Source organism: Lolium rigidum, chromosome 6 (genome assembly GCF_022539505.1).
Source record: "Lolium rigidum isolate FL_2022 chromosome 6, APGP_CSIRO_Lrig_0.1, whole genome shotgun sequence".
Taxonomy (NCBI): domain Eukaryota; kingdom Viridiplantae; phylum Streptophyta; class Magnoliopsida; order Poales; family Poaceae; genus Lolium; species Lolium rigidum.
This window is the reverse complement of record NC_061513.1, coordinates 41439497-41465639: the sequence shown is the minus strand read 5'-3', so window position 1 is coordinate 41465639 and position 26143 is coordinate 41439497. Positions and strand designations below refer to the sequence as shown.

The 26143-nt window shown below is 46.5% G+C and overlaps 2 protein-coding genes across 2 annotated transcripts; both read right to left on the bottom strand.

Annotated features, from left to right (window-relative positions):
* Positions 1–11025: 11025 nt before the first annotated feature.
* Positions 11026–22764, bottom strand: LOC124665431 (phosphatidylinositol transfer protein 3-like). Its single transcript, XM_047202847.1, has 6 exons — positions 22672–22764; positions 12799–12909; positions 11944–12202; positions 11812–11848; positions 11481–11697; positions 11026–11396 (listed from the first exon to the last, which is right to left on the bottom strand). Exons 2-6 carry the CDS (start codon positions 12895–12897, stop codon positions 11286–11288), a joined length of 723 nt encoding a protein of 240 aa, XP_047058803.1. The 5' UTR covers positions 12898–12909; positions 22672–22764; the 3' UTR covers positions 11026–11285.
* LOC124665430 (phosphatidylinositol transfer protein 3-like) lies at positions 17747–22665 on the bottom strand. The gene is made up of 5 exons (XM_047202844.1): positions 22573–22665; positions 18791–19049; positions 18648–18684; positions 18231–18447; positions 17747–18147 (listed from the first exon to the last, which is right to left on the bottom strand). The coding sequence occupies exons 1-5, from the start codon at positions 22663–22665 to the stop codon at positions 18037–18039; spliced, it is 717 nt and encodes a 238-aa protein (XP_047058800.1). The 3' UTR covers positions 17747–18036.
* Positions 22765–26143: the final 3379 nt, after the last annotated feature.

The following is a 26143-nucleotide window of genomic DNA, read 5'->3' as shown; positions in this document are numbered from 1 at the left end:
CAATGGATTGTCGGCGAAGTAGTCGGCGTACAACATGCGAGTAGCCCTCCATTCGCTGTCTCGGCTTGCACTTCCGGCGACCTCGTGCCGACCCACCACGTCGACCGCGTTGCCAGTCCGGCGTACATGCTAGCCAAGCAACCAAGGATCATCATGTGCTCGTCGTCTTGGGCGGCTGCTGCCATCTCTTCTTGCATAAGCTCGACGAACATCTGCTCCTCCTCTTCGTTCGAGTCCATGGCCGGCGAGGCAAATGGACGAACACCTGACGGGCGTGGTCGAGGCAACCCGAGCCGCGAGCGACGAGGAGCAAGCAGGCCGGCGGAAGAGCAGCCAGATAGGCCGTCGTCCAAAGACGGCGGAATATAGGCAGGTGGGGAAGGAGGGGCGGCGGAATCTGGGCAACAAGCCGGCGGGGTGGTGCCGGCGGCGAGAGAGATACGAGGGGTGGGGGAGATTTTGAGCGACGTGGCGGTGGGGTTCGTGCGTCGAGTCACCGACAGATCGGGCCCTTCCCCGCTTTTCACTCGTCCGGAGTCCCCGAGCGCTCCCCGGGGGCCGGGGGTGGCGTGGGCTCGCCGGATGGATGAAGGGCCAAATCCGGACGAAAACGAGAAACCGGGGGCGCGACTGAGCCGAATTACGCCGTCCGGATGGAAAAAACGCTCGCCGGGGGCACGAGTGGAGATGCTCTAAGGCGTTAGGGGCATGTCATATACTCCTCCTTTCTAATTTAGGATGCATATTAGTTTTTTTGGTCAAAATTTAATATTATAAAGTTTGGCCAACTATATATAAATATATACCTGCTTTCATAATTCTAAATTCATATGATATGAAAATATATTTAGTGATGGTTCTAATAATATTGTGTTGATGTTGATATTGTTTTTTACATATTTGGTTAAAAGTTTATAAAGTTTGGTGTTGACTAAAACTAACATGCACCCTAATGTGAGAGGAAGGGAGTAAGTAAAATAGGATTAATACGATGCCACCAGAATGTGAATACACCTCTAGAAAATTCGCACAATCCATTGAGTTGCGAATTCCTCCACGTTATTCATGGGTTTTAACATAAAGATTCTTTCTACCGATACTATTACATGGCAACAATTGTTTCTTTGGAGTTAGATCGTACCATTTTTTACCCTTCCTTTTGACTTCCTATCGAAAGCAATTCTGCAGATTTTAGAAATAATACGATTCAACTATGTTTTAGCACAATTTTTTTTTGGAGTTCTACAGAGGAGAAAAGACTAGATCTAAAACAACTTGAAATATAAAGATTTTTTAACAACACTAAACTTAGTTGAAAATGTTTTAAATTTGTGCTATTCTAATGTAGAATATGATTCATTACTTTGTCACGATTGGTGCCCTAGAGGCGCCAACATCTGCCTTGTATTCATAATATATAGTCTCGTTTGTAAAGTATTTGCACCTTTTGTTAGATATGATTAGTCTATGTAACCTTGTGCTTAATTAATTTATACATTTTTTTTTGTTTTTAGTCGTTTGAGGTTGTGATGGATACACACCGCCGAGACTAATGTGTTAAGCTGGAAGATGACTAGGTTCCATATGCCATGTGCATATAGGTGCTATTTGACTTAAAATGGCTAAGCAAAAGAGCTATGCCAGCCGGACTGACCCAAAAATCAAGACGTCACTAGCATATCGTCATGTGCTCGACTTGAGCAATGAAATCCTTAGACCTAAGGTTTTCACACTATCCGGGTTGTAGACTATCTGGGTTTGAGGTTACCCAAAGCTCTCCATAACTAGTAGCTATAAAGGTGACTCTTGGGCCGACTAGAAGCAAGCCTCGTGATGTGGTTCGACCAAGACGGAATTTGCCACTTCATCATGGAGACATATTCTCTGGGCTCTCTCATGTGGTATGATACGGAAGCATGGCCATACATAACTCGACTAAGTGTTAACTGATGTTGTTCAACTAAGGTATTAGCCGGAGGGAATCACATATCACATAGATGAGAAAAGAGAGCTAAGCCGACATTGGCATGCTGAGTTACTCACCTATGTCTTACCACCAATATCATGAGACAATGGGACTTAGAGAGAGCATCACATTTATAAGCTACTCAAAGGTATCCAAGAGACGACATGTGATGTGGGCATTACCCTTCGGGTACGCGACATTGCTATACCTAGTGCAGATTATGAAGATAGACCAGTACAAGGACTCGACAAGCTGGACCCGCATGCAATATAAACTTAGACTACAAGAAATAATACTTCAATTCGTGTGCTACTAGGACTCTTGTAAACCCTACCCTGTTTGCATATATAAAGTCAGACAAGGGCACCCCTTAGATCAGATTCAGAAACAGAAAACACATACACACGGTACGCATAGACATCGCAGCCCGCAGATTAGAACTAGACTAGACACAACAACTCCACCTATGCGGCCCCCTGTACAAATATATTCATATAGTGGATTGCTAGCAGGACGTAGCGATTCTCCACCGCGGGGATGTGAACCTGGGTACGTCGTGTGCCTTCTCGCTCCCGGAATCTCCATCATCGCCTTCCGTCAACCCTAAGCCCCTCATGGTGGGCATTGCCGAGGAACCGCCTCGTCAACATGCTTTGGTAGAAGCGGCTACCGTCTATATGCTTTGATCACGTTGACATAGGCATCCCAAATGGGCCTGCCTAATATAGTACCCGGGGTTTATTGAAGGCCCACTACCCGAAGAATAAGAAGACTCGAGAGCCCAAGATGTATTTAAGGAAAAGATAGAGTTGTAATAGGAAGTGTTATTTGTAATCCGGCGGGATGAGTTAGAAACCGTCCCGACTATGTAATCCCCGTATAGCACGAATCCCTCGGCTCCACCTATATAAAGGGGGGTCGAGGGACGAGAAGATCATCGAATCATTGTCTGCAAACCCTAGTTTTCATATTCGTCGAGTACTTTTCGGCTGAAACCTTCGAGATCTACTTGCCCTCTACTTCTAACTAAACCCTAGCCTATAATCCATAGGCATTGACAAGTTAATCCACAGCATCGTCACAGACAACGGCAGTAACTTCACGTCCAATGAATTCAAAGACTATTGCGAAGAGGTGGGTATCAAGCTGAACTTTGCATCAGTTGCACATCCTCAAACCAATGGGCAAGTCGAGAAAGCCAATGGCATCATCTGGCAATGGCATCAAGAAGCGCTTGTTAGGACCACTAGAAAAAGCTCGACATACTTGGCCTCGAGGAACTACCAAGTGTGTTGTGGAGCATCCGAACAACTCCAAATACAGCGACACAAGAAACTCCGTTTTTTCCGGTACATGGAGCGAAGCGGTACTACCAATCGAGATAGAGCACAACTCTCCACGTGTCGCGGAGTATGATGAAGAAACATCGAGAAAAGCATTAGAAGATGATGTGGACGCACTTGATGAAGCTCGAGATGAAGTATTGTCTCGAGTAACCAAATATCAACGGGACTTGAAGAATTACCACGGTCGACGTTTGCGGCCAAGATCTTTTCAGGTGGGCGACCTAGTTCTTCGGCTCACGCAAAAAAGTCATGAAAAACTCGAGTCACCGTGGCTCGGCCCTTACATCGTCACGGAAGTAATCGGAGGAGGAGCATACGGGATAAAGGACAAGAAGACGGGGGTGGAGGAGCCAAACCCCCGGAACGTGGCGCAACTCGGGCGGTTCTACGCCTAGAGTCGAAATATAGTCCTTGTAAAACTTCAATGTACTCGAAACGCCCGCGAGTTTTCGGACGCACTCTTTTCCTTTTCGGGGCACCGAGTGGGGCCGGAGAAGGTTTTTAATGAGGCGGGCTCGCGGTGCTCGCAATATAATAAAGATAGTGGCTATATCACCCTTTTCTTTGTCAACGCGACCAAAGTCATCGCCCGACGAATTTCAATATAGTTAATCGATAAAAGAAGAAAAAAATCTTGCCTTGGTATTCAAATACCTCGTGAGTCAATAAAAATACAAAATAGTACTCAGTAAAAGCTCGGGGGCTCATATTTGCCCTCAATATATAAATGCCTTGGTCCACAACCTCGCAAATATACAAATATAGTAAAAAGTCACCGAAAACACTCGGGGCTAGGCAAACATAGAAATATAATGGTTGCTTTACAATATGGTCATGGACTACAAAGAAGAAATTTCTACAAGAAGCAAATAACTAGTCTTGATTCAGTATGTCGTCAAGAGTAACTCGTTCTCCTCAGGAGCAGCACCAAGAAAGTCGGCATAATGGCCATCGGCAAAAAAGTCGGCATCCATCCGAAGAAGGTCCTCAATCATTTCTTCGGCTATAGGTGTAACCTTCGTGTTAATCCTATCAACACCAACTCTCCGGCGTTTCACCTTTTGATGAACCCTCTCGACAACTTGGGCAAGGTCAAGCTTCGAGTGACAGATCTGGAGCATGATAAGAGCAAATCTGGCGCCAGCTACCAGTTGTGCTTTGACAAAATCGTGGATACTGCGAGCATCTTTGAATCTTTCCATCAATTCAGGAAGAGTTTTTGGTGGGACATTCCGAGGAAACATGGAGTTGTAAACCATAGATAAGGTTTTGGTACAGAAGTGAAGGAAATCACGGGTTTGAGAGGTACGATCCTGAAATCTGACGATTTGGCGGGTCCTCTCCGGAGTGGCCCAAAACAAAGAACCATGGTCCAAGGAAAGATTGACAAGGAGGTTTGTCCTAGCGTTTACCCTCTCTTCCTCGAGCAGCAAGCATCAATAAAGGCACCTATCAACACAACGAAGGGACAACCTTTAGGAGACAATAGCATGAAGATGAAAGATATCACAAGACGAGACAAACATACCCGACATATCCGCAACGGCTTCATTCATTAACTCGAGCATGAAATTTTCTCGAGTAACCGCTTTTCAGCTTCGAAACAGACAACCTCCTTAGCAGCCATAGCCTCGTGGACTTGCTGAAGGGCAACTTTCTCGGCTTCGGATGATTTACGAGACTTGCTCCATCATCACAAGTGTTTGCTTTTTCGCATACCGAAGTTGTTGTCGAAGATCATTCAATTCTTGCGACAGGGTATCATCAACAAAGTGCGTATCGTAACGGATCTCTCCGCGCGGGAAGAAGGCGAAGCATTGGAAGGAGTAGGAATTGGAGTATAGTTATCAAATATCAACTGAAATTTAAAACGAACAACATCAAAAAACGAGGCAAAGATAGAGTTCTTCATTAATCTCTCGAGAATAATTACAAGGGCACTACAGTGGGGCTAGGGAAATACGTGTCGCCAAAAGACTACTTTGGCGACAAGAGCTGAAGAAGCAAAAGAAAAACAGAGGCATGCAACTAGACCTCCGGCCTTGACGAACTAGGAGTCGACGTTGGCTGGATCCCGAGATACGCCAAGATTTTCTTCGTATTGGGCTTGGCCGCCTTCATCGGTGACTTCCACCTCGACCTGTTCTATCGGATCGGTGTCGCCAACCTTCGTCCGGTCGAGAGTCCGCCGACCGTCAGCAACCGTGAGCAACGAGTATTTTCAACCGCTACCTTCATGTTCTCATGGCGCAGCCTTCAGCCCAAGATCCTCCGATGTATTGAACATCTTGGCGAGGTCAAGGAAAGTCGAAGGTTCCTCTTTCTTCGGGAAGAAGTAGGGGAACAACGCCGACAAAGCCCCACTGGCATTGGCCACACCTTCACGAATTTCCCGTCCATGGGACTCTAGAAGAGAAAGTGCGTCAAGGAGAGGGTCATTGACAGATTTCTCTAGATCAAAATCTTGGTTGGTTTGGGCTGCCACATAAAACAGAATGTTAGTCGAAAACCAAGAAACAAGAAGTACAAACAAAAAAGAAGGGACAAGCGATATTACTCAGCGTGCGTCGACTTTGCGAATTCAAGCGCTTGATGATCCCTTGTTCTCGTGCAACCTGTGCAGATTTTTGCTCGTGCAAGGCGGATTCAAGCATCTTTGAGCCTTTGCTGCAATTCTTCGACACTAGCAGCCTTTGCCTTGGCATCATCGGCTTCAGCTCCGGCTTCGCTAGCGGCAAGTTCAGCCTTCTTGCGAGCCGTTTCACTTTTCTCGAGATTCCGAGAAAGTGTCTCGGCACGTTTGTTAGCCTCTCGCAAGTTTTTCCGTTGAGAAAGGAAAAGAAAGAGAAGAAAGATTCAAAATAGCGACAAGCGAAGGAGTAAAAATTCAAGGAAAAACAGCACGTACAACGGTCGTTACCTTCGGCTCGTCTGGCATACTCGCGGTACCCAATAAATTGGGACCCGATGCGGATGAGATCCTTGATCATAGGCTGTCAAAGAAAAAAGTAAGAAGGGGAAAAACTTCGGCATTACAAGAGTAAGGGTCCGCAAAAGCAAAATAGAGGAAATATAGATCTCGATAAACTTACATCATCTAAGAGCTGCGACGAAGAGCTGCCCAATTGAGGAGGAGGCTCAACGACCATTTCAACCCTTGCCCTTTTTGGCGAAGGGACAAGGGGGCTTGACGGTGGAGTTGTAGTGACGACGTTTTGTTGGGGAGACGATGTTTCATCTCCTTCAACCAACGTGTCTGAAACAAGCACAGTACGTGACGTGCTGGTCCGAGGAGCTACGTCAGTAACTGGTACTTCTTCCTCATCACTAGTAAACAAAAATCGACAGTATAAAAAGCAAGACAGAGTTCAACTTTTCGAGTACATCAAAAAAGGAGGAGAGATAAAATTGACTTACGAGCTGATGAGGGACTCAAAATAAGGATCATAAGCTGCCTTCGGATCCGAAGGAACAACTTCTTCAGCCTTAGAAATCCCAGAATCCTCGACTTCGGTCCTTTTCCTTTTGTTCTTCGGAGAAACAGCAGGAGGAAGGGATTCAGTCGACTCACTGGCCTCAGACTCAGCCTCTCTCTCATGAGAAGCCGCAGATTTGTGAGAACCCGCAACTTCACTTTCAGGAACGTAAGAAGCCCGAGTATCGTCGGCAACGATGGTCATTTCTTCGACCTCTCCACCCTCGGGAAGAGGAGGAAGGGAAGATATACTAGGATGATCCTGAAAAAATAGAAACCAAAGAAAAAGTAAAGACATGACGAGTACAATGAGATGCAAGAAAAAAGGTGCAACAAGATAAAAACGCGGAAAGACAAAATACCTTGGGGAGTGGATTGGTGGAGCTGTATGGTTCCACACGACAAGAAGAAGGAACCGGATCTTTGCCCGGGCGAGAAAGCCTTCGAACCAACTTCTCCAAGTCCTTGGTGGAAAGGTCACCGGAGATTCGGTTGGCGTCATTTTCACCGCAGTACGTCCACGGGGGATTTTTGCGAGCCTCGAAGAGGCTGCACTCTAATCCTAAGGAAGTAAGCAGTGATTTGAACACCGGATAGCTCCTCGCCTCGAGTATTTTGAAGGCCGGCGAATGCGAGACATGAGCGCCTCTGTCGCCTTTTTCTCTTCCTCGGAAGCTTCGGCATCCCGGGAGCGACGGCGCTGAATTTTGGCACTCCCGTCGAAGGGAATTATGTTGTGCTCAACGGAGTTGGCGCTTTCTTCGTGAATGTAAAGCCACTTCTTGCGCCATCCTTGGACAGAATCAGGAAACTTGACGTCGAAATAATCGACATCGGTACGAATACAGATAACAACGCCACCTATGTTATAAGTGACGTTGTGGGAGCCATTGCGGCGGAGGCAAAAGATGCGTTTCCAAAGAGCCCAATTAGGAGCAACTCCAAGAAAGCATTCGCAAAGGGTGATAAAAATAGAAATGTGAAGGATGGAATTGGGGGTCAGATGATGCAGTTGAATCCCATAGACAAAGAGAAGACCGCGGAGGAAATCATGGATTGGGGTAGAGAGGCCGCGGATAAGATGATCAACGAAACTAACCCGATACTCCATTGGAGGCTTGGGATAGCTTTCTTCATTGGGAAAGCGGATGGCGCCTTCCTTCTTCATCGGGCCAAGCCTTTTCATCAGAGTTGGAGTCTTGGTTGGAGATCTTGGATCTCTCCCACTCAAAATCTTCAGCGGCCATCGCGGACTGCGGAGTGCTGTGGCGGGTCAAACGCGCACGCGGCGGCATCCACGGAAGTGGGTTGAGCAATGTATGCGAGAGCGGGAAATCGGCGAAGATTGGGCGCAGAGGAAGATTTGCGAAGAGGAACAGGTGAGCGGCGCAAGCGAGGGGATGAACGGAGGTTGAAGACAGAGTTTATATAAGAATTGGGTGAAGCAAGTGTACCGTTGGACGAGGAAATCGTGTGGTGAGAATTGATCTTCCGGTTACAAGGGCAAAAAAGTATTTTTATCGGGACAAGCGTTACCGCACGAGCACCAGAAAAAGCGGAGGACGTGTGTCCCCCACTTCCACGACGTGTCAATATGGTGGGAACGATGGACCCACAAAGCAGAAAAAATATCGACCAGTGATAGAGTTGAAGAAAATTTGACAAGAGAAAGGAGAATGTCGACAGGATAAGTTATTTGAATGCATCGGGAGCCTTTGGTCAGAAACAAGTTTTTGCCCAAATGCTCGGGGGCTACTTCGAAAAAAGAAAAATTTCGACAATGGCAAATATAGAAAATGTTGAGCCTACAGTCAAGCACAAGTTCTTGGCTGTAGCCTCGGGGCTACTCCCATCGGAGCGCCGTTCGCGCACCCGATAAAAAAAAGAGAGAAGAAGAAGGAGGAAAGAATATCGGGAGATAATAGCAATATAGTGACAAGGTGGACTAAAATGTTGAGCCTACAACCAAGCACAAGTTCTTGGCCGTAGCCTCGGGAGCTACTCCCATCGGGAACGCTGTTCGCGTGCCCGATGAAATTGACAAAGGAAAAATAGAACAAGCAAGAGAATATATTTCGAGTTATCATTAACTCTCCATATACTCCCATCGGGAAAGCAATATAAGTCATATTTGACTCAATAAAATGTGCCATTCCAACAGCCGGAAAAGCACTCGACAATATATTCTCGTAACGCCGAAGTTGCGATCAATTTCTGAATGCCGCAAAATTGCGAAGGTAAGACCCCGGACCTATTCTCGCTGGGCGTGGCATCGCCGAAGACTGCGCTCTGCTACTTTTATCCGTATCAACGGATACGAAGAAAAATCCCGACGGACGCGTTAGGTACTCGATAAATTTAACCGGGACTCGACGAATGGTAAGACCTTAAGCGGCGCCCTGTCGAAGTTTACACCAGTATCCCGAAATCATGTCCGGGGACGTGATTTTGAAGTAGGTTTTTGCGGATTGCCACCGAGAGCGGTTAACTAGTACCCGATCCGTCGGATGAACTAGCCCCAACTACCAATATCCCTGTACAATATAGAATTTTGTGAGAAAAAGTATAAAAGTCGAGCTTTCGAGTAAAAATAAACGAATGGAGATTTTCCCCGACTCTATGATTCAAGCAAAATCTCGGGGCTACCGACATAGGCATCCCAAATGGGCCTGCCTAATATAGTACCCGGGGTTTATTGAAGGCCCACTACCCGAAGAATAAGAAGACTCGAGAGCCCAAGATGTATTTAAGGAAAAGATAGAGTTGTAATAGGAAGTGTTATTTGTAATCTGGCGGGATGAGTTAGAAACCGTCCCGGACTATGTAATCCCTGTATAGCACGAATCCCTCGGCTCCACCTATATAAAGGGGGGTCGAGGGACGAGAAGATCATCGAATCATTGTCTGCAAACCCTAGTTTTCATATTCGTCGAGTACTTTTCGGCTGAAACCTTCGAGATCTACTTGCCCTCTACTTCTAACTAAACCCTAGCCTATAATCCATAGGCATTGACAAGTTAATCCCTTGTCACACGTCTCATGGAGCTATGTCCGACTTGCCTTGAGCATGTGAGGTCACACACTTAAGAGAGTGAAACAAATCGGATGGGATCTGATTGACCGAAGCCAGCTAAGTGGAGACTTAGGCATACAAGGACACATGGGGTTGTCCCCTCACCCACTCCCTACAAAAAGAGAAATGCAGTTGCAATGGCTTGAATCCTATCCTGGTATGATCCAGTCTAAGGAAAGGACTTGCCTTGGAAGGATAGTTGGTACGCGCCACCACCTACCCATTTGTCGTTGTTTCACCCTGTATGTGTGTAAACCGGCAGAGGCACCACACATGTGGTGTTCTAGGAGGCATAGTAACTAGAGTAGGAGAAGGAGAGCAAGCCGGCAGCGGAGCAAGCTCACTGAAGTTCTTGTCTTCACCGAGAAGGACAAGGATGAGCAGTCTAAGATGAGCACGAGGACTGCATTACCCCGAGTGACGCGCCACCGACTTCTTCACGAGTGCGTCTAGCATTAAGATCCATGGCCTGTCACTTGAGCCGGGTCCTCAACGACATCTGACCAGAGCCAACTAAGATTTTTTTTGTTGCTCTTCATGCTCCGAACAAGGGACCCAACATACTTATCAAAAAACACACTTAGGGCAATATACCCCTACAATGAATCTCTTGGCATGGTTCTACGTTTGTGCGCTCAAGGTCGCAACCTTCGAAGGGGCCTACCACCTCTTGTCCACAGCTTGAGGTTAAAGTCGATTACTATAACTATTGTGTCGCTCAATTTAGTGTCCAACTCCCAAGAACGTGGTCATCAAGCACACCCTTTAATTTATCGATATTTTCCCGAACCCCGTATTCATATTGTTTCTTCATGATAACAACATTGGTGCCGGACCATGGGCATTCACTAACCTGAAGTTGTGTCTCCTCCAACATTCTGCAACTAGGCAAATCAGAAACTCAGGGCAAGTTCGAGACCCTGAATCATCACTTTCAACAAACGATTAATGGCTTCAAAGGAAGATCGATGGCTACAGGCCTACAATGGCACGTCATGAGTCATATGTATCTCATCTCTCATATGATGCAAGAGCTCTGCCTAGGGGTGACACCGATTCCTTAAGGTGATTATTTCAGACATCAGGTTGAGGCACTGAATTCGAAGGTCATGAAAAGGATATCGAGTGTGGTGCATATCTGTCGGAACAAATCCTAGATGCGTCTTCGAGCGGTCACCTTTGTTCGAGGATGTCACAACCCTCAATGGGACCTATGCCCATCTCGTTCGTGAGTCGAGGCTGGACCCGATTACTAAAAATATCGTGTCAGATGTTTTTGTGTATGTTATCCATCAACACGATTGTCAAGCATGCACTGAGTGTGATATCGATCGGTACCCCGAATTGTTTCACTACTACACACAACAGAGATCGAGTCGACAACTCTACATCCCTCTTGAGAACCCCCTTCCGTGCATGTTCGTCCTAACTGAGAGGAACAAGAGTCAGCTTCCCGCCATACATCTCCGGTACCTGGCTCTCGTCTAGCTCCCTCTTCAGCGTTTCCTCCAGTTTTTTGTCGTCGATGAACACGAACTGCATCGCGCACATACATAACCGATCGAGAAGAAATGAATTAATAACACATACGTTCTTGACAGCAATGGAGCTTGTACAAACCTTGTCCTTGGTATTGGCATCGATGAAGGGCTGCACCATTTTCCACGCCTTCATGAACAGGTAGGGGACGTGGATCATGAGCGCCTTGCCTAGCCTCTCCGGGTAGTAGTTCTGCATGATCTCAATGGCCGCGATGTAGGCCCTGACATCGCAGTTGGCGTACCCCCACCCCTTGAGGTCCACGATGCACAGAAACTTCTCCTGCCCTCGAGGGATCCTACAAAATCAAATTCGCTTCGATTCAGGTCAAAACAAAATCCAATTCAATGTGCCATTCCGCTGCAAGTATCGCTCAGACAGATCACTGTTGTAAGTGCAGTAGTAGGAGTACCTGGCACAGATATGGTCGAGCAGATAGACGATAAATCCTGCACAAAGTTATTTCGAAGAAAAATCATCATAAGATTCTGTTGTGGTTAGCAACCAACATCATGTGAGCTCGATGTGCAGGTTGTGCACGTACGCTTGAATGTGGCCATGTCGCGGTTAGCTGAGAAGTGCCTGGCGGGGAAGGCAAGCATGACGGGGCGGCCGGCGCGGTCGACGCCGGCCATGGAGACCTTCTGGCCGGCGATGTCCGATCGCACGTGCTCCGCCGGAATGGCGCCGTCCGGCACGGCCTCCCGCCTCCACGCCACGAACTTGAGCAGCATCGTCGACGCCTTGCCCACGTCCTGGCCGCGCGCGCGCAGGAACCTCCGAAGTGTCAGGTTGTCCACCTCCTGCTCGCAGTTCAGCTTTTTTCGTGACATGAAATAAATCTGTAGCACTGAATTCTTCTGGCCGTCCCATCTGACTTTGTGATACGAGCATATTCGATTATGTGTATGTTTGCTTAACTATTCATCGCGAATGGTATCAACGCCTATGCTTCACGCGGCCACGACTTTCCAACCTAGAGCTGAAGTGGTGCAGTGGCCACACCTATTCTAATACTTGTGGTCTAATGTATATATACGATTGTTCAGTCAACGATCAGCTTGTTGACGAGTCCCTATCAGCGAGCTTAACTAATATGTCCATACACCATACCAACAGCTGCTAAAGATTTTAACAACAGTACTGATGATAGCTCTCTATGTGACTATATTATACTAATACAATCCGTTTTTTGTGCTCCCAAAGATCAGGAAGAAGAAGCAGACTAGCATAAACCACAAGAACACAGGGATTATTGCCTGGTTGCAGATCGGTCGATCACGGGCCATGAGACAGCAGAAATTTGTCAAGCATCGCCCCTCAAAATGAAGATGACAGGAAGAGGACGACGATTTTTTTTTCGAGAACGAAGAATGATTGAATGAATCAATGAACGTACCTTGGCTTGTGGGTCCTGAGCTCCAGCCATGGCCTTGAGCTCGGCGACCTTGAGCCACTCCCCTTCCCCTGCATCCCCTGCTCCTCTCACGCTCGCCATCTCCTCCTGCTCCTTCTCCTTCTCCTCCTCCTCCACCTAGAGCGCGGAGGAATAGCCGGAGGGGAGAAAGATGGTGGATGCCCTGTTCCGTCTGCAGAGGAGGAGAGAGAGAGAGTACTACAATGGTGCCGGTATGCACCGGACGGCCTTGACTACAGAGGTGCTAATACTCGGGAGGGAGAGTCGACCGGTGGAATATATAAGCGAGAGGTTTCGAGGGATTCTTGGCTTCCTCTCCTTGTCCTAGCCTGGGTTTGCATTTGTTTTCTTGCGTTTCTTTTTCCTCCCTTCCTACATTTAGTCAGCAGTTCAGCACACGTGATAACTTCTACGACTTTTAGTAAATAATTATCGCTACTATTCTTCATAGCCTTCTCAGCACAGGTTTTCTCTGCCAGATGTCTGCCCAAAATTTTAGTCACGGTTTTCTTCGTCCATGAGTTGTTGATTAATGTGTCGACGAGTACCCCATTTCACTGTTTCAGGGGTTGATGTGCCAGATATAAAAGCATATAAATAACTGAAATATACGTCCCCGCTCTCACAAGGCTATCCGCCGCTCGGATTTGTGGAGGATTTAGTTTCTTGAATTGTTCGTTTGGTTCACCTAGGATTTTTCTTGAAAAAGTCTACCCACTCAAACCATTTGCTTCAAATCCTTCATGTTATGTCAAACACAATTTAATCCAAATTCATCTAGTTTTCTATTCAAAAATAATTCAATAGGACAAGACGGTTTGGAAGAGAGGTTCAGCACACATGATAATTTATACCACCAACCTCGGCATTCTTAGGCGGGTCTCTCGGTCCAAAACCTCATTGAGTTCACCAAGTTATGGTCTCACACCTCACAGCTTGACCTCCGTACGAGCGCCCCGGACTCCATTGTTTGGAAGCTCACTACAAATGGAGCCTATTCATGATCTTCGGCTTACAAGGCGCAATTCGCTGGGACAATTCGCTCATGTATGGATGCTATTGTTTGGAAGGCTTGGGCTCCACCTAAATGCAAACTTTTCTCTTGGCTTATCATCCAAAACCGAGTGTGGACGGCGGACCGGCTTGCCAAGTGTGGATGGCCCAATGGTTGGGTTTGTCCCCTCTGTCGATGCAATGATGAATCTGCCAACCGCCTCCTCTTCAAGTGCCGCTTCTCAATTCGCATTTGGAAGATGATCCAGGATTGGCTTCACATTCATGACTTCGACCCTTCCTCTTGGAGCGGCTTTGATAGCGTTGAACATTGGTGGACCTCCATCGCCTTTGCTCATGGTGGAAGAAGGAAAGCCATGGCTACCCTGCTCATGTTGGTCTCGTGGGAGATTTGGAATGAGCGCATTGCAAGAACTTTTAAGAATGTGGCGACCATGCCCACTATCATCTTCAAGAGAATCAATTCGGAAGCTTGGATTTGGGTCGCTGCCGGTGCAGAGCACTTGGGTCTTTTCATAGCGGGAGAGTAATCCTTTTTGCCCACGGAGGGGTTGTAACACTAAACTTGACTGTCAAACTATTTCTTCTTCTCTAATGAATTAAGGCAAACCTTTTGCCTTTCTTCCAATTTTTTATATGACTTTCAATAGCTAATTACCGCTACTTGTCATTGGCATTGAGGCCTTGGTAGTTTATGGGACGACTACGAGAATCCTTAAGAAGTGTGAGAGAATTAACATTAATTAGGACGAAGAAATTACCTACAGCAGAAGTATCTGTTAAGTAGCATGGCTTGTGGACAAAGGTGGAGCCATGTGTAACTCGAGGGAAGCACCCCCACCCAAGATTTGGTAAAATCACTGAAAAAATAGGGACTTATATAGATAGAAAATATATTCATCCCCTCCACCAAATCTTCCCTGTTTTCAAAAGAAAACCCCCTCTCCCTGACATCCTTTGCTACATCCGCCACTGGTTGGGGCATAGTTATGCAATGGACAACAGGAGAGGAGATATGAGAAGAAAGAGTAACCGGTGTCATAGAAATCATATAAACTAACAATGAATTAGGGTAGAAAGAGAAATTGTACGATGCTTTTAACTTTTAATGGGCTTTAATGGGATAACGGACATTCCTAACATACTTTTATTTTATTATTCATTTCTATAGGACCAATACTACACATATGTATTACTTGCATATGATTGGTGCGGTGATCGAACACACCAATGCATGTTATAGTCCGCAAGCCGTTGATCATATCAGGTACTCCAGGTCTTAGAGGTTTATTTTATTAGCATAGACAGAACACATATCTATCATGTTAGTTGTCACCGCATTTCATATCCGGATTTGACGCAGATGCCATGAAACATAAAAGGACAAATCTATACGTTGTTAGAGTATGTATATGAGATAGACTATGATTCTGGCCTTGTTGTCTTGTACATTAAGTACCTCTCTTTTACCAAGTGTGACATTTTGGTGGCTGTGCTACATATAGCTTTTTTACTTTCAAACACATAAATTTCGTATTTCAAAGTTTTTTTTAAAATGAAACACAATTCTAGACGTAGCCAATGATGTAAGTATGCTACAATTGAGTAAAATCTCAATGCAAATTAATTTGTATTATATGCTACATAAAATTGATAAAATCTGACAAACTTAGTCTTGAAATGTGCATTATTCACAATAAAATTTGTCAGAATTTGTTCCTTTTGTGTAGCCTACAATATAAAGCAGTTTGTATTGAGATTTTACACCATTGTAGTATATGTTATTGACGTTCTTTAGAATTTTGTTTCGGTTTTTTTGAAACTTTTCTTTAATTCCAAGTGTTTGCAAACAAAAGTCTACGTGTAACTCGGCTTTTGTTTTAAGTTTTCCTCTTTGACCACTTTATATACCCCTGAGAATCATGACAATACAACAATAAATTATAGTATATATTTTTTCTACATGGTGTGAATAGTAACAAAATTGTAGTCTATTTGGTATACCTACTCTAACTATGTGAATACTAACCAAATTTGATTTTGGTTGCGAATCTGGACCATTAACATGATTTGTGTCAAACTTGTAGTTTTTTGATTCTCGAGGTACAAAATGAGTTTGGATTTGAAACATTGTAGCATAATAGATACATGTAATATGAATATAATAATTTACTAGGGACTTGTAAAAAACTCAAATAATATGGTGAACCAGGACTCCAGGAGTACTCCAAGCTGGGCACCTGATATGTCCCCGGTGAGAGGATGATTGTTGCATCGACATTAACAAGGCACCATACCTTCGGGCAGCGAGACCATGTGAGAGTTGATGAAGAGGTCTCAAACATGTGGTTATTAACAAGTTTATATAGATTCACAAAGATCATGTCAAGATATGCTTTTGTTGGTTGTGTCGGTATGACTTGCTTCGGGACAATAAAAACTATATTTATCGATAAAAAATTACATAGACCTAGATCGATCGACATTTGTTCGAGAAATTTTTCTGCACGCTCTCCTCCTGACCTACGCCTGCCGAGCCTGAACCCTACACACCAGGACGTATGCACTGCGCGCATCAATCTAGGAAGCTAGTCGTTGGCGAAGGGGGTGACAGTCAGCTTCCCACCTATTTACCCCAGACCTAAGCTTGAGTGTGTTGTTTTTAGTCCTTCGTTGTATCGGTTGACTGTGATCCGGGTGTGATCGTACTGGTGATGTTGTGTGTGAGGGGTGTGTTGTATGACTATATAGAGTGAATTCCTCTTTTTACCCCCTAAGATCAATTTTGTGCCACTTTCACCCAATTTAACGGAAATTCCTAAGAACTACCCTATTTAGCATATTTTCTTCCATTTTTTACCCTTTTCTATATTTTGCCCCATCCTCGCTGGTGGGTCCCACTCAAAGTATGGCGCGGCGTGTCCTAGTCAACTTCTTGAGCCGAGGCGAGCCGATTTAGTCAGGGCGTCACACCTTAGTTGGGTTGAGCCATACCTGATAGTACCGGACGTGCCTCGCTGGTTTAGCCGAACCAACCCACATCACGGTACCAATGCGCTCGCCCTCTAGCATCGCACGAGAGAGAAAACTAAACAGATGCAGGCGACTGGGGTGCTAGTTCACCGCGTGGCCGGTGATTGGGGCGATCACCAGAGAAATAGGTGTTTCACCGGTAGGCTATTCTGTCCAGGGGTGTTACCGCTATGATTTGGCTGTATATACTCTCCCAATGTTGGGCTCTTTGCTCCGGTTATTTTGCTCCAACGAGAGTGGGTTTAGATTGAATCTAATGGCAGTGATCAATGGTTACAAGATTGAACCTTTCGTGAATTATTATTACAGAGTGTATTGCCATTAGGTTCCATTTTTTAATTTTTTAGATCGAGACTAGATCTGAATTGATAATGCTGATGCAAATTTAAAAAGTAAAAGTAGTTCAGTTAACTCTGAACTGTTTCATCGATGGATATACCTGTAGTAACACAATTTAGATCATAAACATGAGGACCATATATAAGGTGCCTGAACTTTTCTTTAAGTGAAAGCTTTCAATCATTTGTTTATAGGATGATTAGATGTGTGTAGAAGTTATACTTGACTACGGCATGATTTTTTAGTTGCAATAAACATAAATTTGTGAATCTGATTTTTGTGTACATTGCAATTATTACGTGTGTAAACTGCAGCCACTAATGATTACTAGCATTTCCACATCCTTCATAGAAGAAGAATACGTAATCTGACTTATAGCTTATTTTGCAGTTAAACTTTTAACTGTGTTATCGCGACATGTGTGACAATCAATTTGAAAAACAAACAACAAAAATAATAATGGAGTGTCTTTAGGCTTTATGTCTTACAAGGTTACCATCATAGATTGGTTAATTATTAGAATTATATTATTTTTTACAGATAATTTAAATAATCTTAGCAATTTGAATTAGTTTCATAGCAACACATGGGTTATTTGTTAGTGTTTCTAAATACCTCTCCAATCATCTTGCATTGTACATGGCTAAGAAAGTCTAAAAAGGGTCACGATCCACAAGAAGTCCGACGAGAAGGCCACACAGGAACCAAGTCTCCGCGAACAGACCATGGCTGGCATGAGATCGGTCGATACCCCTGAATTTTTTCACAACTATACCAAATCAGAGGTCGATCGATGTCCCTCTTGGGAATCCCTTCCGTGCAGGGATGTTCATCCTAACTCAAGGGAACAGGAGTCAGCTTCCCGCCGTACATCTCTGGGACCTGGCTCTCCTCCAGCTCCCGCTTCAGCATCTCCTCCAGGTTCTTGTCGTCGATGAACACGAACTGCATCGTGCACACGGCGATTAAGAAGAAAAGAATTAGTACTAACACATATGAGAAAGGAATAAGATCAAGCTTGTACACACCTTGTCCTTGGTGTTGGCGTCGATGAAGGGCTGCACCATATTCCAGGCCTTCATGAAGAGGTAAGGAACGTGGATCATGAGCGCCTTGCCCAGCCGCTCTGGGTAGTAGTTCTGCATGATCTCAATGGCCGCAATGTACGCCCGCACGTCGCAGTTGGCGTACCCCCACCCCTTCAGATCCACGATGCACAGAAACTTCTCCTGCCCTCGAGGGATCCTGCAATCAAATTCGATTCAGTTCAATGCTCTGATCCATAATAAATGAGAGTTTTAGTTTAAATTTGGATACATAAATTTGAACTAAAACCCCCAACACTTATTATGAATCAGAGGGAGTAAAAAAATAAATTCAGTGTGTCGTTTTGCTGCAAAAATCATTGAGCCATATAAGGCCGACACAGTAGTAGCTAGGAGTACCTGGCACAGATGCTGTCGAGCAGATACACAACAAATCCTGCACAGATAATTTGGAAGAAAATGATCAATGAAGCTACCATCAAATGGGTAGCAATCAACATCATGAGAGTAAATGTGAGCTGCTGTGCAGGTTGTGTGCGTACGCTTGAAGGTGGCCATGTCGCGATTGGCTGAGTAGTGCCTGGCGGGGAAGGCGAGCATGACGGGGCGGCCGGTGCGGTCGACGCCGGCCATGGAGACCTTCTGGTCGGCGATGTCCGATCGCACCTGCTCCGCCGGAATGGCGCCGTCCGGCACGGCCTCCCGCCTCCACGCCACGAACTTGAGCAGCATCGTCGAGGCCTTGCCCACGTTCTGGTCGCGCGCGCGCAGGAACCTCCGAAGCGTCAGGTTGTCAACCTCCTGCACGTACGCCACCGCCGTCAGCCTCGCCATTCACGCAGTTCAGTATCCTCCTTCTCATGATATGGTGCTATAATTGGCTTCAGCCTCCGGTCACATCACGCCGTGGCGGATGGCGTAATACGGAATTCTTTTTGCCGTCCCATGCGACTTCGTGATTTGAGCATATTCGGTCAGTTGTATATATTCTCGCTTAACTAATTATCGTGAATGATAGAAAAGATATTAGGGTAAAATCCGCGGTCAACGGAACACTTGGCAAAGATTGGTCCAAAGAAAGAGTTGGATGGGTAAAGCTCTTTGATTTCTTCAAGACCCAAAATGTGAAACTCCAAGCGGGTGAGTAGAAGCGTAATCTTGCGGGAAAGCCAATATGACTTAACCAACATTCCTTCGTCTTTGTTGTCTCTTTTGAAGGAGTTCCAAGACGTCTTCCCCGACGAGCTACCTCATGGACTACCACCGCTTCGGGACATCGAGCATCGCATCGACCTCATACCCGGCGCTCCACTACCAAACCGCGCCGCTTACCGCACCAACCCCGAAGATACCAAGGAGATCCAACGCCAAATACAAGACCTCCTCGCTAAAGGGTACGTCCGAGAAAGCCTTAGCCCTTGTGCCGTTCCCGTCATTCTTGTGGCTAAACCGGATGAGACGCAACGGATGTGTATGGATTGTCGACCTATCAATGCCATTACCGTCCGTTATCGCCATCTCATTCCGCGTTTAGATGACATGCTTGATGAATTGAGTGGTGCCACCATTTTCTCTAAGATTGATTTGCGTAGTGGCTACCACCAAATTCGCATGGCAATTGGTGATGAATGGAAGACGGCATTCAAGACCAAGCTTGGTCTATATGAATGGCTTGTCATGCCATTTGGTCTTTCCAATGCTCCTTCGACTTTCATGCGTATTATGAATCACATTTTGCGACCTCTCATTGGCAATAGCGTGGTTGTTTACTTTGATGATATCCTCATCTATAGCAAAAATCTCGAGGACCATGTTCAACATGTGAGAGAAGTCTTATGCATGTTGCGCCACGAGAAGCTCTTTGCCAACTTACCAAAGTGCCATTTCGCTCAAAACAAATTGGTTTTTCTTGGTTTTGTGGTTTCCGCCAACGGGATTGAAGTTGATTCTTCCAAGGTTGAGGCCATCCACAATTGGCCCACTCCCACAAATGTTGGTCAAGTTCGAAGCTTCCATGGACTTGCCGGATTTTACCGCCGCTTTGTGAAAGATTTTAGCACCATTGCTTGGGCCAACCCAAGTCATGGCCTATCGGAATCGGTCCGCGCGGGCAGCAAGCCAGCCATACATGCTGCAAGGGAGCGACCCAAATGGATCGACCCGTCCGCCGCGATCCATCTGGCTGCCAAATTTAGGGAACCGATGCTTCTGCGCGGACGCTGCGCGGATATTGCATGTCCAGCCGCACCCGCACATGTCGCGGCCCCGCTTGAAACGACCTGAAAGCAGAAGCCTGACCGGCGATAGCGTTGGCCATCAAAGCCGCCGCTGACAACTACGCCCACCGCCTGAGGTCTTGCATCGGCATTGAAGCCGATAGCGCTGAAAGCTGCGTGTGCCTGTGCCGACATTGATGGCCAGGGGTATAAACCGACCCCTGTGCCCGCCTCTCCTCCGCCCACTCCCACAACCCCCACTTCATTGAGCCCAATCTCGCCTGGAAGCTATCGCCCACTCTCGCGGGCGATGAAGTTTTCCAAGTGGCTGAAGCCGGCCTCCCACGACCACGAGACGGGGTCCTCGTCCTCGTCCCGCCACTAGCAAGGACGACGAGGAGGACATGGAGGACCTGCCAAGCTATCGCCCACTCTCGCGGGCGATGAAGTTTTCCAAGTGGCTGAAGCCGGCCTCCGACGACCACGAGACGGGGTCCTCGTCCTCGTCCCGCCGCTAGCAAGGACGATGAGGAGGACATGGAGGACCTGCCGCCTCCTGCCACTCTGAAGCTAGAGGCAGTCGTCCTCGAGGACTACGATGAAGATACGGCCATGGTTGGAGACGTCGAAGGCAAAGGAGGACGACACGTGGACCTGGTAGGGCATGGAGGAGGCCATCCAGCTGTCCACCATGGTGGCGGAGCACAACGCCTCTCTGCCACCGCCACCACTACTACCGCCTCACGCGCCACCATAGGCCGCATGGGACGGCTAGATGGTGACGCCTCTTCTGCAGTACGCGCCGCCCGCATATCTGCCACAGTACGGGCTCCAGCCACAGTACGCGCCACCGTCCGCCATCTGCTGCCCTGCTTGGGCGTAGCAGCGGTGGGCGCCTTCGCCGTTCATCGACCTCGTCTCTGATGACGAATAAGACAACAACGTTGGAAATTAGGTTTTAGATTATTTTTCCTATCTAATTTATGTTTGAATGATATTAAATTTCTATCAAATTTTCACGCATTTTAAATTTTATTCAAAATTATTTGAATGCGGTCAGCGGGTGAAATGGTCAACCCTGACTGAATGGTGATCACACCGGTGTGCTTGCTGACCTAGCAGGCGCACAGCCACCACCAATGTATCCGCGATCCAACCCAAACATACAGAAACGGATTAAATGGGTATGCGGCCCGCCCATGTATGCTTCACGTGGGCCAACGTGGCCACGACTTTGCTAGCTAGCTAGAGGTGCTGTATTGTTCTCAAAAAAAAAAAAAAGAAGCTAGAGGTGCTGTACTGGGACTGAGATCCGGTGCCTCGCTGAAGGCAAGGCACGGATGAACAGTACCATGCCCCGCTGCCTTTTTTGGCTGTTGGATCGAGAACGGATGGCTGGATGAGCGTGAACAGGCGCAGCGCTACAGGACATCTACAGTGCACATGCTACAGGAAATTCGCTACAGTAGTCATCCACAGTGCCTGCTACAGTCGACGTCCACAGTTCCTGCTACAGTAGCTATCCTCAGTGCCAATCTTGTCTATCCATTCTCGATCCAACGGCCAAGGCAGCAAGGCATGGTACTGTTCATCCGTGCCTTGCCTTCAGCGAGGCACCGGATCTCAGTTGGTAGACTTGTTCAATCCCCATCAATTGTACTTTGGGAGTTTGGGGTATAATAAAATATGGTTCATCAGTCAACGGTCAGCTTGTTACGACGAGTTCCTAGTTTCCTACTCTCCGCGAGCCTAATCAATTTGTCCACAAAAAAAACAGCTGCCAAAGATTTAAATAGTGATGACAGCTCTATGAATAATTGGCAAATTAAAGGGACAGGTCACCGGCCATATCAATCAATCTGTTAATCCTGTGTACTCCCAAACTTCAGGAGAAGAAGCAGAGTAGCTATGTAATTAACGATGAACAGCTCGGATCGAGGTAAAGGGGTACAATCCAACACAAGAATACGGTAATTGACTGTTGCGCATCGGTCACCACCGATGAGATAGTACAAATCCGTCAAGTATGTGTATCGTCAGATCAAAAGGAAGAGGACGACGGCGGCAACGACAAACACGAATGAATCATCCAAGGAGAACATACATACCTTGGCATGTGGGTCCTGGGCTCCGGCCATGGCCTTGAGCTCGGCGACCTTGAGCCACTCCCCTTCCCCTGCATCCCCTCCTGCGCTCGCCATCCCCTCCTGCTCCTTCCTCCTCCTAGGGGCAGGTCGGTGCGCGACCTACTGATACGGCGAGTACTGGGGTCGCGGAGGAATAGCCGGAGGAGAGAAAGAGCTGCAGAGAGAAGTTAGCTGCGGAGGAAGGGGAACGGGGAGGGACGAGTGCTAATGGAGCTAGACTGGATGTTTAATTTCTTGGTCCTCCTTGTAGCCCTAAAATGAAAATAGGAGCGACGGTCGTTAAAATGCTTTCCTAGCCGTGGGTCCCAAAAATATTTTAGCACCGGCACAACACGTATTTTCATCCGACGCCCCTCGGCTGAATCCAATTCGGTGGGAGGCTATCGAGGCGCCGGATAGCGCTAAAAGCAGGCGCGGGCTAGCTCTATCGGCAAGACAGGACTAGTTTCCCCCAAAAGCATTAACTTTCCCGCCATTGTTGGCATCATATCGCCCCGTTCCTTTTCTCCGTCGGCTCCAACTCCCGCCATTTCTCCACGCAAGCCATCGCCTTGTTTCCGCCGGCCAGCCATGAAGACGAGGCAGTACCTTGCTCCACGCACGTCGACGCTGGACAGCCTCGTCGCCAAGCCTGCTCCCGCGAAGAAGAAGGCGGCGTGGGCACCCGTCGTCAAGGAGCGGCCGCCGGGGATGACCAACGCCGAGTGGGCGTTCGACATCCAGCGGCAGGCGATGGAAAACGTCAATCGCCGCTCGAGGAGGCGTAGCTGAAGGCGAAGAGCGATGCGACAACGGCATCAAAGGAGGCGAAGCTGATGGAGCGGGCCGCTGCCATGGCGGCGCCCCACACGCCGGCGCATCCGTTCGTCCCCGCTGCGTGGAGCGGCAGCCAGGGCATCGTCTCCTCGCCGTCACCGTCCACCGCGTCGCCGTCGCCGTTGTTCCATGATGCCCAAGGGAGACTTGCCATTTACAACAATGTGTTTCGTCGAGACAATGATTCTTTTGTGGGCGCGAAATCTGATCGGTGTATGTTTTTATGTTTCAAATTTGGGGGTGAACGTTTGGGGTTGCGGCTGGACGCAGATGCCCTCCTATTTAGGGGTTATGTTCCGGCACCCACATACGGTCAGACGCCGGACCTCGCTGCAGGGGGGTTATGAGCAGAGATGCTCAAAGCATGAGGAGATGTTTCCAGGGATTCTTCATTTCCTTTGATTGTCCTCGCGTGGGTTGCATTTGTTTTCTTCCGTTTATTTTTCATCCCTTCCCAACTTTTACTAGTATAAGGAGTTCAGCCCACGTGATAATATGTACGGCTCTCGCTTCTGTTCTTTCCGGTCTTATATGTAGCCCTTCGCAAGTGTCTGAACAAAAGTTTGGTCATGCATTTTTTCGAAATCCTTATATTATTTACAAAATTTAAACATTACGCTTAATCTCTGCATACTAGGATACATATAGCTGTTTAAATCCAAACAAATAGAAGGGAACAAAGATAGATAACAGGCTACAAAAAAGATCCATCAGGAAACTGTGTAGATAATCATAAACATGTCATGATTTTTCACACGTTGCAGAGACTACTATGAACGAAGCAAAGCTATGCATGGTAGATATAAGAGAAATATTTTTATCATTTTCACATAGTTAGGCAAGCGCTCCCACCCTTATAAGTAATTTAATCCTATATTCCACACCTTGAGTTACTTTTTTTTTACTCCACTTCATATCCCTTTACTTATTGCACTTAATTTCAGCACTCATAGTTTTATAATAGAAACCTCTTTACATACACACACACTATAGATCCTAACTTTGCATAGCAGGTCATATAAGTGGGTTATAGGGCTTTAGACAATATATATTTTACCTTCACCTCCTTGCGGGTTCGACACTCAAATACTTATCAAATTGTACTACGGTGGTTCCCTGCACTTGGGGGTTATCACACCACCACTGGCTGCACCGGCATATGCTCTGCCACTTCCGAACTAGCCATGGACGATCCTAGACATCGTCGACCTGATCCAGGTGCCCAACGATGGCGAGGAGTAGGCTTGGCTTAGGGTTTTAGCAGGCCATGGTTTTTTTTTCATATTTATATTTTTAACACTACGTAAATTCAAATGAAAAATGTGGGAATAGTGAAAATGCATCTTGCCTGCAAACGGTCGGTCTTGGCCCGAAGGTCAATTTCGCGTCCGTACCCACCGCAAACGGACACACGTGCGTCCGAAATTCGTCGGGCTGCTAGAGATACCCTAAATGCTTTAGACCATCCGTAGTATTTTCTTTTAGATAACTTGAGACAATTACAACCTATATATCTTTGCGATGGGTACAAAATATTCATGCTATCATATTTTATTAGGTGTTTTGCACATTAGACGCAAAACTTTAAGTTTGTTACAACGTTTCCGTACTTGTTTTTAGCTGATTTCACCAAGATCCGCAGAATCAAGTGGATTGCTGCATTCTTTCAAAACTTCCTAGTTCAGGGTGAAAAATACCTTGATTTGATGTCTTAGAAGCATTTTTTGCAAACTGATAAATAATTGAAAAGAAACTGCATTCAGTACGTCGGGGCAACAAAATGTTTGTTGGTGCGTCGGGGCAACGAAAGGGAGTCTTAGAAGCCATGGCCGGAGTGTCGAGTTTCGGAAGGATCCGCCAATGAACTCCCTATTGCGCCTTATACCTGGATATGATTGGATCCGATGGGATTCAGTCGTGCGCACCCATGTTATTTCCCAACAGTTTGGTCCAGGCGGAGGAAGCGACGCGAAAATCTGCTGGCATGAGGGACATGTTTTGGGCCATGGTGAAGTCAGAGACGAAGAATGTCATGGAAGCCGAAATTTGAGGACTAGTATTTATGGTTTGAGTCTTTCCGGTGATTAGTAATTTTCTCTATGCTTCGGGTTTCATAGCAGCGGTATGCAAAGTGGGGCAACAACACGTGAATCGCAAAGTCTTACCTTTCAGATTGAAAATCCATAGCCTTAATTGGTTGTGTTCGAAAATGGCCTTGTTGAAGGTATTGTTTTGAGAGCATGGACTATCTTGATGATGAAAACCTAAGATGCTTGACTGGGCGACGACCATGTTTGTGCATTATTTTCTTCTTAGAGGCGTCGCTTTGGGAGAACCTAAACTTCAGGTTTTGTCCTGGTGGTGTTTGTGATGCTCCTGCAAGTACTGAAACACTGTAACGGGATTTTATTTTTATTTTTTAGCTTGTTCTTTTTTTTGGGGATGTGTGCATCCGTACTCCCTCTAGATTATTGCGTCGTTGAAGAGGTTGTGTGTAACTGGTATCTTCTGATATTAATATTTTATCTTTATCGAAAATTTTGAAGAAAACAAAATTAATAGAAAAGTCCAAATTGGCTAGCCCATTTGGCGAGACCGTGCGGGTCAATGCTAGTTCTTGCTTTAGCGGTATGTTTTCCGTGTTTGTAGTTTTTTTTTAGCATAGAACGGCCGCCACTTTATTGATCAATAGTAATGTCTAAAGGGGTACAAAAAA

Excerpts from the sequence above, each read along its gene's own strand:
- LOC124665430 (XM_047202844.1), bottom strand. The coding sequence starts at position 22,665 with ATGGCGAGCGCAGGAGGGGATGCAGGGGAAGGGGAGTGGCTCAAGGTC. Across the intron at positions 18,685-18,790 it reads CGACATGGCCACCTTCAAGC|GATTTGTTGTGTATCTGCTC; the intron begins GTACGCACACAA and ends TTATCTGTGCAG. Across the intron at positions 18,148-18,230 it reads ACGCCAACACCAAGGACAAG|TTCGTGTTCATCGACGACAA; the intron begins GTGTGTACAAGC and ends TGCACGATGCAG.
- LOC124665431 (XM_047202847.1), bottom strand. The coding sequence starts at position 12,897 with ATGGCGAGCGTGAGAGGAGCAGGGGATGCAGGGGAAGGGGAGTGGCTC. Across the intron at positions 11,849-11,943 it reads CGACATGGCCACATTCAAGC|GATTTATCGTCTATCTGCTC; the intron begins GTACGTGCACAA and ends AACTTTGTGCAG. Across the intron at positions 11,397-11,480 it reads ATGCCAATACCAAGGACAAG|TTCGTGTTCATCGACGACAA; the intron begins GTTTGTACAAGC and ends TGCGCGATGCAG.